Raw genomic sequence first — 13,343 nt, 5'->3', positions numbered from 1 at the left:
AAGAGTAATAGATGACTTCAAATGCTTCACTAACCACCAATCGAACAAACCAAGCACTATAAGATAAGTCGAGAAACTGAAAAGGGTATAGAGGCAAAAATCAAAAAATCGATTGACTTCTTTATATAATTACATAAAATCTGGGCATTGAAAGATCTGTAAGACTGTCTACGTTGTTATAACGGTGTCAGACATAATTCATATTAGATGAATACAGCAAAGGCTTTGTAGCTTCGTCAGTATATATAAAATTCTTCGAATATGCTCACCATACCGTGTAATACCGTGTAAAGAACTACAAAGATTCAGTATAGAAATCAAAAAACTCAATGGGACATTACAATACATTCTCCAAGAGAATGAAAAAGAAAATGTAGACTACTTATGGGTAATCTATGCACAGTACAAAGACAGTTCGAGAAGAATTATTATTATTACTAGGAATGACAATTTGAAACGAAAGCTCAAGTCTCCCAGCTGAATATCATATATAGTTCAATTCAATCAACCAACAAATAGCAAATCTTTTAAAGACGCCCCTTAATAGTTTAATTGTTATCAGTTTGGAAATTTTAATGCAATAAAGTTTTAGAATTTCAAAAAAAAAAGTTAACTAAAATTTGCAGATAAGAATGTTTTTTTTTCATTTAATTTATTTTCGATAAATGTAATTTCATTTTGTTTATTATTTGCGATAAGTTTTTTGGTAATTTAGTAATATCATTTTATAATTTATAATTTTAATTAATTATTTTAGTTACTATTTTTAACGATTTTTTTAGAGTAAGCAAACACGTTCTTAAATAGAACAAATAATCGTTTTAAAGATATTACTTAAAAATCTATTTCCGTAGATATGATAAACAGAAATAAATAGTTCGCGGATACCTATATTTATATAAATACTAATTACTTAAAAAAATGTATATATTTGTGGAACAAGTTTACTAATAAATTTATTACGTACAAGACACGGCACCGGTTACTACATATTACATGTGCCCCTTCTTTAACTCCTATTGCCGAAAAGTTGGACACAGAAATCAAGTAATTAAATATAAGTCTAAGATATACCTAGTCGTTAGAGCAAATTTTGTATGAGCGAAGCATTGTAATAGAAGTAAATCTAATCTGAGATAATAAAGTGATTTTTCTAAAACGATTAAACTGAAAATATGGAACACATTTCTCTCAAATAGAATATGAGAGGAAAAAGTTTAAATTGTGAAGTTCAATAAGTTGGTACTTAAGATCTATCTAGTGATCTCAACTGAGAAAATAATCTTATATCATATAGCTGTAATAAACAAAGTTACAGCTTATGTAGGTTGAGTGTTACAAAAAATATAACAGTAGGACATAATATTGTGTACTACAATATAATAATATAAACACCACCATAAAGATAATATCATACCTAGCATACTTAACATTCTTAGAATCATTACATATCAATTATTATGGATATCAGTAAGATATTTAATGGAACCTTTTCATTCTATTATGTTCTTTTCTATATGTGAATACACACATAAGTCATTTATGGAATTATTATATAGTAATAGTATTACATATATAATATGTTTCATATTCTCATTAGCTAAGAGACAGCCTAACCATATTATATATGTGGTATATGCGTAAATCTGTTTTAGAATAGTTTTTATTAGAAATGTTTTTAAAAATGTATTTAAATTCCTGTTAAAACAGTTGTAGTGAAACAATTATTAAATAGCTATATGGATTTGTATTAAATAGTTTATTTTATTGGAAATAATTAAGTAATTCATTAGGTTGTTATAGTTTCCAAGCCTATCAATACAGCTAAGTGACATGTGTTCTTATAAACTGTTTTCGTGTTAATTTCTGTAATTGTATCTCTTTGATTCTATGAAAAATAAATAATTAATACATAAGCTATGAAAAGATATATCATACACTAAACAGTGACATAACAAGAAAATTATTGTAATATCTATCTAACAGATATATATACATATATGTAATAAATTTCTTACCCATGTTGTTTTTGAAATTCAAGCTATGAGTAAAACAGAATAACTTTGACAGATTTTACGTAATAAATTAAGTTTAAAAAAAACTGCTAGTTATGATGGAGTCTAGGTTTTGATGGATTATAGCTTCAAACAATGACTTCTGATGGCTCTATATAAAATAGAAAAAGAGAAACAAAATATAAATTTGACCCAAATTGTTTTAAAACCTGTCAGATTTACAAAAACATAACGCTTCTCACATGCGATGGGTATATATGGATATGTGATTATCTAATCATCTTACAACTAGATTTAAAAAAATTGACTTCAGCCAATGTTGAGCATCCGAGAACCCTAAAGGCTATATAGCTTGTTGTGATAACCAGTTATCTTAAATACTATTTAAATATATTTCTGAATGATGTTTAAGGACACAAAAGTGAAGCGTACTTTATATTCCATCAACTTTACGGAAGTGATTCTGCATCTGGCACGTGCTTATTATAAAGACACATTTATACACTGACGTATATAACAATTTGCTTGCACTAATAACATCGCTATTTCATTGTTAGCTTTGGTCGTATAGAAAGAGTATGAACATATATGTTGCCTATTACTAGTGATGACCAAAAACAACAATTGATATCAGCCTAAACATCTCAAAGAAAATTAACATTATCCATAGATACTACCACAAACTCAGTAGGAAACTGAATGCAAAACAAAAAGCCATATATTTTATACATTACAATCCAACCTGTAATTCTGTGAGTGGCACAGAAGTCCTCAGAAAATATTGCGCATAATATCTTTGTTCTTCTATGCTTAGACAATATGTTATATAACCAAATGAACCGGATTCGAATAACGACAATGATATTTTTACGTGGCGACATTAACATTATTTAGTGCATTAACATCTAGTGACTAAGCTAGCTGTCATGAGTAGTGAAAGTGATGCTTCAGTGAAGGAAGTGTTTGAAACGGCAGTCTAAAGATGAAGACATTAAGGAAAGTAGTATATTCGATGGAGTGATGAAGTTGCAAAACCACTAACTGGGCTGGATGTACGGGATGTTTGAAAATGTGTTTGTAGAATACAGACATTTTGCAACTAAGCAAAACTGAGCGAAGTGTAGCCAGAGGAACTACCTAAGAAGTATCAGAAATTTAGTAAGATAAACATAATATTTGCTCAAACTATGTTAACCAGATGACGACAAATACATACTAGTTGATAAGGCTTTCTGAAAAGGGGTTCGTAACTAAATCAAGTATCAATACATACAAAAAATTTAAATTCGTTCTACACTACTATATATAAAGTAAGAATAATTTGCATATAAAATTATGTGATCCTGAAAAATGTTGAGTTCGTAGCATTGAAACCCTTTTCTCTTTCTAACTATTTAAAAAACAAACATTTATTAATTTATAAAATAATTTTATAAAAAAGTATTTAGTTATGTGAAACTAAAAGTATAAGTAAAGTTAAAATAAATTTATTATGTTGCATGCATTACTGCAATGTTCAGGTAAAAAGGGTTCTGGTTGACATGCAACCCCAAATGTTCCGGCATAAACGCAGCGATCCAAGTTTATACAAATTTGGCACGTGACACAGAAACAAATTTTCTGGTATTTAAAAAGTAAAGAAATTAAAAACGTTGGTTGGAAATATTTGGTGAAATCGCTTTGTTTTGATTGGCAAAAACATAAAGTTATTTGTTTTTTTTTTGCATTTTTATAATTTGTAATACGAGAATTACACACTTTTTAAGGTTTTTTTTGTAAATATATATTGCCATTATTTACACGTTTACACGTTTTATAACTTATTTGTTGTTGTGGTGAGGGGAGGCCATTGCTCCACGAACCAAATTGCTGCGTTCCGTTTGGCGTGCAACAAATTTTTGTGGATTTCATTGCACTTCATGGATTTGGATTTGGTGGGAACAACGCACAATGGTACGCACGCAATCAGCTGTTGACATTTTGGTTAACGGATTTTTAAACACAATTTCACTTTTTTTTTTTTGAAAATTACATTTTCTTAATTATATTTATTTTTGTAATAATTTGGTGTTATTTTTCTATTTTTTTTAAAATTTCTGCAACACAAAAAAATGTTTTTCGCTATTTTTATATTAAATAATTTTATTTTTTGTGCATGAAAACACTTTTGTTTTTCTTTCTAACATTTTTTTAAATTTAGAAATATTTTTTTATTTATTGCATTTTAACTTATGTTAACTTAAAAAACTAATTGATTAATAAAAAAAAATATGAATAAATGATATGAAACACTAAAAAATTCGCTTACAAAACTACATCGAGGAAAAAAAAACTTCCGCAAAACAGTAAACTACATCACGTAAACGTCGAGGGCCAAGCAATAGACGACTAACACAACCCGGGACCGACAAGCGACGTATTCACCTACTCAAATTGATTACTAACGCGAAACTGTTTGCAAACAGCACAACCAACTCGAATGCAACCACAAAAGCAAGCAAAGAAACTGTGATTCCAATTCCATAACTGTGCAAACAACAACAACAAAGCCAACAACGCCAACAACAACACTTTGTAACAAGTAAACAAGTTCCACATTTGGAGCGAAAAAGCAATAACAAAACTGAACACACACAGCACCAGTATTTGTGCAACCGGCAAAATACAATATACAAAATAATACAATACAAAAACATAGAAAAAAAACGGCAGATAAAAAACTAAAGATTTACAAAAACACCAAAACACCAAAAGCTTTAAATAAAAATGTAATCATTCCAAAAAAAATAAAAAGGCAAAAAAAAACAATAAACAAAATTATGTGAAACAAAGAATATGACAAATAATACAGAAAATAAATTAGTGATGAAAATTCAGTTCAACTTAATGATAAAAAAAGACAAAACAATATAAAAATTCTAAACAAAAATAAACATGTACATTTTTCAAGAGGGGGTGGACACACAAAATGCCTATGCACATAAGCTCAATGCGTTTCGCATGCACACATGCACTTATGTATGCCGAACTCTTTGTTGTTTCTTAAAGATAACAACAAATACATACAATTTATATATAAAATCGTTCGTTGTATAAATAACGCAAAAGAGTGAATTGTATTTGTTATTATTTGAATTATAAAAAGTAAAAAGTTAAAGCAAATAATGCACCATAAGGGCAATATGCGTGCAGGACGCTCTAAGTGCAACAATTCCATTTTAACTTTCTGTAAACATTTCTATGTACATACATACATATGTATGTGCATTTGCACACTTATAACAGCAACAACTACAATGCGGCACAAAATCGCCGTGCAAACGATTAAAATTGTTTTTTGGTTTGTTTGCTATGTTATCGTTTCCATCTCATGTTTATATTGTTTTCATGACCTTGCCGGGCAACACATGTATGAATTACGGTATTTTTGTCCCTTCTTTATAATTGGAATTTTTTAGGAAATTAATTTTGTTATTAGTACGACTCCACACAAGCAACAGACAAACTAACACATGAATTTATATTGACACATTGAAGGCAGTCAGTTATAGCCTTGCTCTCACCGCTGCTGAATAGACTTGCATAGTTCAAAAGCATTGGCTAACATTGAGAAAAGTAAAAAAAGTCGACAATACTCATTACTCTCTCAATTCACCTTTGATTTAAATGAGAAAATAATTTGCTTTATTATTTGTTTCATTTGTATTATTTGTCTTTTTTTAGGAAAGTGTAGGATGCACGTAATTGGCTTCATGTCGTTATGGCTATGTGCGTAGCAGTTGAAATTATTGCACACTGTAAGGTCTGTTCAGTGTTGCCACTCAAGTGGGAATTGTATGCAAATTACATGAAAATAGCAATTACCTCAAGCTTTGACCGCTGTTAAATATAATATAATAAGATCATTATTAATTGGTTTTTTTAATGGCCTGGTAACTCAATTAGCCATACAGTGCAGGATGGGATGAATATTGTGAAAAAAAAATTTGCTTTTAATTTAATTTTTATAATTAAAATGTAGAAACCACCATTTTTTTTATTGTTTAATTTTTAAGAAGTAACACTGTTAAAGGACAAGTAACTTACAGTATAATTTAATTATTCTGACTATCTATTATATCAATATTATAAGCAAATGGAGTCTTTGTTCTATAGTGTCACCTTAAGTTTGAAAAATTATACTTTCTTACTTAGTTATTATTTACATACATGTATAATCCTTGGCCATGTGGGCTAGTCACCATCAGCTTGTCTGATCAGGAACTTATTTTCGCAAGTTGGGTGTTGTTGTTGCCGTGATCGTCGAACTCGTCTAGTGACTGCGGGACGTAGACGCAGCCTTTACTAGTTGTTAGTATAGAGTGCCTTTAAATCAATTTTTAACTGAATATCTCACCAAAAATATCGATATAGGTACATACATATGTCATCGCGTTTTTTAACAGCGACTATCGATTAAGAAAAGTTTTAAGCTGTCCTACCATATGACTAATAGACCGCCCCCGAATTTTGATGTCAATTTGGACAGCTTGTCGTTGCACCTAATTCAACACAGGCTAACAATGCTTACTGAGCCATAAATCCCAAGAATTTGCTTTTTCAGTACTCGTAATGCCCTCTCATAACTGTTGAAGCATCTGCATCATACTACAGGGCAGACGGTTCTATTTCCAGAGGAGTATATTACTCAAATGCTGGAATCAGCATCACTTCTGCATCTCTAAATGGACATAATTTTTGCACATAAGACGGTTTCCAGAAAAACAAAAAGTTTTGCAACTGCAAACGAATAGGTATATGTAGTGACATTGTTGCCAAGTCGTTGAAAAGATTTGTTTTGTTAACAGAAAATAATTTGTTTTGTTTTCATTTACTATACTTTTTGTGCTGAAACGTTAAATTGCATTTATAAAATACTTAATAAAATTTAAAAAATTATGACTTTGTTTCGAAAATATGTATCTAAAGTAGAGCACCATTAAAGAATGGTGATAACTACATTCACCACACTCTTGCTTAGATAAACTTGGATTTCTAACAATATTAATCTTAATAACTATAACATCTACGCTTTATAATTGCAATGGAATTTTCACTACTTGATCCTTTATCGTCTAATAGTTGATATATTTTTTTAATGATTTATAAGAGGACGAGTCGGAGTAAAAAAAGTGGTGCAGAAAAATGTTTTACCTCATACTCCATAAATAATTAACATAATGAGTGAATATTTTACCTTACTCTTAGCTCAACAAAAAACTTTACACATATATGATTTTTTACAAATAGATTACTTACAATAAAGAAAAATAGAATAGAAACTATACCATCAAAATAAGTTAACCGATTTGTGTTAAATCTTTTTAATCATGGATTAGACGAAACACATAATTAGCGTGCAGCACATTTACTTCATAAAATCAATATTAAACCATAGCCTACTTTGTGGCGCAGACAATAATAATAATAATGTATGTATGGCTAATTCTAACTTAACTTTTTAAAATACTAATAGAATAAAAATAATGGATTTGTATGTCTTATAACGCTAAAATAGAAAACAATAATTAAGATTCAGTCAGATATGTTATTGATAGAATGATGAAACAAATCATTGGCAACGTCCATCCGAAAAAGTAAAGAACATACGGTTGATGTAGCGATCAAGCCTCATTTGTTATGAATTTCAACATACGAATGTTAATAGTGCTATAGCCGGAACTAAAAAGTAAGCAATATACTGAAACAATTTTATTTATAAACTAAAATCGGAGTTCTTATTGATCTGAGTTCTATATATAATAGTTGTATAGAAATACAAGTAAAAATTATTAAGTGATATAATATATATATATACGAGTATTTAATCCTTTAACTTCTAGGAGGAGCATAGGAGCATAGTGATATAATAATTTAGTTAAATTAAACTGTGTATTAAGTAACTGTGTATTACTTAATGGCTGATTCAATGGTATATTTGGGAAACATAGTTATGTTTATGTAATGGTTGCATATGTGTGCTTGTGGACTTTCTAATCTGTACGATTTTTAATTTGGCTACTTATTTGAAGGACCTTAACTTTTGTTGGTATCGAATTTTCAAAAAAAATTTTCTTTAATTCATATTAATAATTATATAAATATTTCAGTTAAGTCATTGTTGTTAGTACTAACAATAGGTGTTGGTTTTAATTGTAATAGACCACGTCTTCTCACTAAACTGTGAAAAGTTTTCAAAGTATAGCTACATATTTCTTTTGTACTGAATTAGTACAAATTTGAACTCACACGATTTATTTATGGACAACGGAGAACAGTGGGTATTTACTTCCAACGAACAAGGCTTCATAACCATGGTAGATGGAAAATTTTCCATGACATTTGGTGTCATATAGTATGTTTCATTTCGTCAGTGACACATATACTCTGTGTTTATCAGTGTAAAATTTTCAAAGCATTTCGAATCCAAAATAGTAAAACTGATTACTCAATTTTTTTAAGTAATAATACGCAATACTGATTTTATGTGTGTAGATACATTTATTCTGTTTGAATAATGTAATCTTTGCAGAAACCCACAAAAACACATTTTCTATCAAATATTGCAAAAAAAAATAAATAAATTTCTATGGTCGACTTATAAAAAAGCAATAAAATAATTCCAATCAAAATCCTTTCAAGCGCACGGAGATTACATCACGAAAATATTTTGTTCCCATACGCCATCCATCCTTAACTGAATATGGAACCACCAAGTCTGGCATCACACAAGTACTTTGCTCGCCACTACAGAGTATTCTCTTGTTACTGCGATGGGACGAAATCTCTTCCACTCTGCACATGTGTGTTTACTGATGTGATTTGTGGATTCCATTTGACACAATAACAATTGTCGATGATGTTTGGGGTGCAGTTTCTGTAATCAGTGATAAGCGGTGCTCGCTGTTCCCGTTCACTTCTTGGCTTCACTTGCGAATAATTCGCAAAGCTTTACAGTAGCTTTACAAATTATTTGCAAATTAAATTGAGTTCCATGCTGCTTATCATGTACAGTTTCCATACCGTGACATTATTCAAAGTCTGTATTATTTCTCGTCTAGATACTGTAGAGTGGAGCCGATGCTTGTGGGAGGAATAAAGTAGGAGACTTGTTTGTCTTCTAAATTCCAAAGAAATTCTATTACAAGCATAGCATATTATTTACAAGAAGATACTAGGGTGTAGATACATATATTTTCACCGTCGTCGCGCTGTCTGCATCCATAGTAGCACTCCAAAATACCCCTATTTTGTGTTTACTAGGGAAGTGCTTTATGTAAATATATGGAAATGAAAATAATTTTTTGCTAAATCAAAACAATTTTATTATCTATTCTGAATGCTATTTTAAGGGTAATTTTTTATTATGTTTATTACTGCTATGTTCGTACACAGCTATCTACGATAATCAATTTAACAAGAAGGACTAGTAGCCAACACTTAATTCATTATAACTTAAAGCAAAGTAAAAACTAAGTATCGGGAATTCGGAATTTAAGTAAAGTGTATATGAGATAAGAATTAGAAAGAAAAAGCTATAATATCGTCAATCAATCAGTCTCGTATCGTGAAAGTACAAAGATTGGAGCAGTCAATAGTGAGCCTCAAGAAGATCTGAATATATTGCTTCATCTTTTTCCGCTATTCAGTTAAGGTTGTGCCCCGAAAAAAAAAGACTCAGACTACGGAAGACTAGGAAAAAAGTAGCAAACTAAGAAGACTATACAATAGAACTTAAAATTAAAACGAAAAAATAGAGAGTACAATGACAACTTAAAAAACAATAGTCAATACAAAGTACTCAATTCAGGAAAGCGTGAAAACACTTTAATTTGTATCAAATAAGGAATCCCATTATTAATTGTTACAATCGATACATTCATATATAAAATATTCATATAAAAGTAAGAAAGTTATCTTGGAGATTGATTTCACATTCATAATTATTCGAAAGAAATCAATGGAACTACTATAACATAGTAAGATTCTAGTAGAACGCTGAGGATGCAGTATCCAATGCCCATTATTTTGATATTGTTGGTAACAGTTTTGCATCGCGACCTATATGTTCTATTGTAATACGCATGGGGAAACTGCCCAAGTTTAAGCGTATTAGAACTCTATGAAGCTAAGGAATCAAGTTGAAAAAATCTGTTATTAGTGAAATAATTAACTCATGAAAATACCAACTACACAAACTTCAAAAAGTTGGTAGCTTAATCTCTTGACCTTAAAACTAATTCATTCTATAATTGAGGTAATTAAATAATAAACTTAAAACAACTTAAATTACTTTTAATAACCAACGTTCGACAAATAATGAATCTAGAATATTCTTGTAAGTCATTGGCGCTATAAGACTGTGGTATTCTTCTTACACAAAAGCGGAACCCAGCTCTGTTGGCGGATAGATCTAACGACAAGATACAAGTAAATAAAGATAAAAGAAGCTGATGAACATTTTGATATCTTATTTGGGGTTCAAATTATTGTGTTCTGATGCTTCAGTTTGGAAAAATTTAAATCGCTACGAAAATATTTATGAAAGAATAAAGAAGTCAAGTGATGTTTACTCTTTCACAGCACCGAACAAACAACAAACTGTACTGGGTATACACACATAAAAGCTACCAGAGCAACCTAAGAGTGTTACGGTAGATTTCTGGAACAGTTGCGTTACGTTTGAAAAGCCGCTCTCAAAGATATCCGCACCACTTTGTAGAAATAAAACAGGTAAATGGTAAATAAGTAAATGATATATACTTAAATTAGTAGTTGATAATACTAAACAATTATTTAGGAATAATTTCAAAACCCTTTGATCTTGGAGTTATGGTAGACTCTTGTTGTAAAAGACATGTAAAAGACAACTAATCTTATTATTTATTTCACAAATTTATTTTTTTTAATCTACGAATATATCTTTGTCAGTTAATAGACAAACATTAGATAACTTTTCTTATTTAGTATATAAACATACAATTTTTTAAGTATACATACGGGCGATTGTTTCCCTTTGTAGCATATAGCAAAACACGTTTCTATAGACTATGGTAAGTAAAAGCTTTTACGAAACCATAGGTTTTAAATCAATTTGGAGTCTACGGCCTTTTCAAAATATTTTTATTTTTAAGTTTCGCCCATAAAAAATCGAATCTTAACACTATTTTCTGTTAAGTTTCTAAGAATCCAATATTATTTCCTATATATAGAAAAATATATATGTGGAGATATATAGAAAAACCATGAACAATATTTAAATAACGTGACCGTTTTTTTTTGAAAACGATGTTTACCTACCAAACTTTAAGACCGGTTTTACCTTTAGGTTTATATCACTTTTTATATCACTATTCCTTGCACTGAAATCCAATTGCTCCCAATTGCTCAAAATACATATGCTCTATTCTGCTTTGAATTCATACTTCTCTCAAACAACTTTTAATTAGATTCAACTGTATCTATATGCCTTAAAATCGACACCTCTTGAAATGTATACATATATATGTATATATATACATATATTGCAAATCATGATTACTTACCTTAGTTTCTTAAGTTTGGACTCATCGATACTTTTCAATCTCTGATAATTAACATTGCAGTTCTCTTCATCTTTGTTTCTGTAATCAGTAAAACTTGCACTTTTTTTTAAATTCGGAATTTTCGATGTGTTACGCCAATATTTTAGAACTTTATGTAGAGTTCCATCTTCACAGACAACTACATTTTGTTCAACATCAGAGTTCAACAGAATTTTATACGAGGACATTTGGACATTACAAAGAAAACTAACAATAAATACAATTATCACATATGTTTTCGTGTAAACATAAGTATGATGTCCATTTGGCCATGTGCGGTAATAGTTATGAACCATTAACCCCAGAATAAATATCAAGAAGTATGCAACACTAGAATATAAATTTTTATTGTTTTGACACGATTTTGATTTATTTCTCTAACGGCACTCGAGTTTCGCAAATGGATATTCAAGAGCTGCAACCTCTTGGCTACTAAAGAATATTAAGTAAAATACCAGCAGCTGATAGGATTTTTTTCTCAGCATAGGAAATATTCTAGAACCCTACGGTTGGTATGCATTATGCAAATGCATTGAGAATAATTATTTTAATTTTATTTTAATGAAATGTCATAATTCAATGGAATGGAGGAACTCAGAGCCAAAAGTAGATAACGGATATAAATAGTATATAAAACACAGTAGTAACATAACAACTAGTGTTCCATCCCTGAAGATATTTCTCTAAGCTCTTCCAAATAATTTGAAGATATTGACAACTCTTATAACGTCTCTAGTTTAAAGATTACAGAACTCATGCGGTTCCATGAATATCAAATGTAAGTACTGCACTCGTTTTTTGGAAATCGTTGTAACATTCGCTCTACATCTCACAGTTGCGGATAGTGTCAATGTTTTTCTAGAATTGAAACAAGTTTTTTAATAATTAACTTAAGAAATAATAAATATAGTTTAACCATATTACGACTGAGATAGTATTGTTGTTAACTCCTACAATATTTTTAGATTACGAAGGTCTCAGGTTTTGATTAAGCTGTACATGAATAGTTTATATTCTACGTTTCAGTGCCGATACCAACTGATATGTAGCTAAAAGGTACTGACCTCTTACGTCAATTTGGGCACCGTTCTTTGAAAGTTTTCCAGCTGTTTCATTACCAATCCAATCCTTTATGACCAGATAGCCAGTCGAGTGTTACTTTATACTTAGAAACCAAATCAGACATAAATTCTAGTAACTTTAGATTAACATAAATTTGATTATTCAGATTTAGACAGACTTAATTGCACTTTAGCCATCTAAACATCACATTACAGAGAGCTGACGTTTTTGTATCGCCTTTAAAGCAGTTTATGTCACGGATTTCTTCTCATGAGTAGTACGTTCTTACTTGTGTTTTTTTTTCAAATCTTCAAAAACTTCTTAGAAAGATACTTAGAAAGAAACTTCTTAGATAAAAAATAATTAGCGATAAAATCAATATAATAAAAGACTTAGTCTTTTTTATGTTAGGTATATGAAGAAATTCCTATAACATTTTCTTTTAGAAAGCTACAAAATACAAAATATATTGTGTTGGGTTCTCCGAATATTATTTCAATGAGACCAACCTATTTGAAAAAAAGTTAAAAGTACTAAGAATAAAATTCTAGACTTATTGTATTTTATAAAAACGAAAGAATTATAAGAATTCTTATATTTCTTCATAAAAAACGGTGTTTTGAGAAAAAGTTACTTGAATTCA

At 29.8% G+C, this 13,343-nt stretch overlaps 1 protein-coding gene across 5 annotated transcripts in view; it reads right to left on the bottom strand.

Annotated features, from left to right (window-relative positions):
* The window catches only part of LOC119662596 (rap1 GTPase-activating protein 1), a 112,959-nt gene extending 101,118 nt beyond the window's left edge, over window positions 1-11,841 (bottom strand). For 3 of the 5 annotated variants that reach the window (XM_038072245.1, XM_038072246.1, XM_038072247.1), the window contains exon 1: window positions 4,324-4,494. Coding sequence is in view for 1 of the 5 variants with exons in the window: in XM_038072244.1 (XP_037928172.1) it covers window positions 11,600-11,826 (227 nt within the window). In the remaining 4 variants the exon portion in view is untranslated. Of the gene's footprint in view, window positions 1-4,323; window positions 4,495-11,599 lie in introns of those variants that run through there. The other 2 variants (XM_038072244.1, XM_038072248.1) reach the window with 2 other exon arrangements.
* Between the last annotated feature and the right edge of the window lie 1,502 nt (window positions 11,842-13,343).

This window comes from Teleopsis dalmanni, chromosome X (assembly GCF_002237135.1).
Source record: "Teleopsis dalmanni isolate 2A chromosome X, ASM223713v2, whole genome shotgun sequence".
In the NCBI taxonomy this organism is placed as follows: domain Eukaryota; kingdom Metazoa; phylum Arthropoda; class Insecta; order Diptera; family Diopsidae; genus Teleopsis; species Teleopsis dalmanni.
Note: the sequence above shows the minus strand (reverse complement) of the source record. Positions and strands in the feature narration are given on the sequence as shown.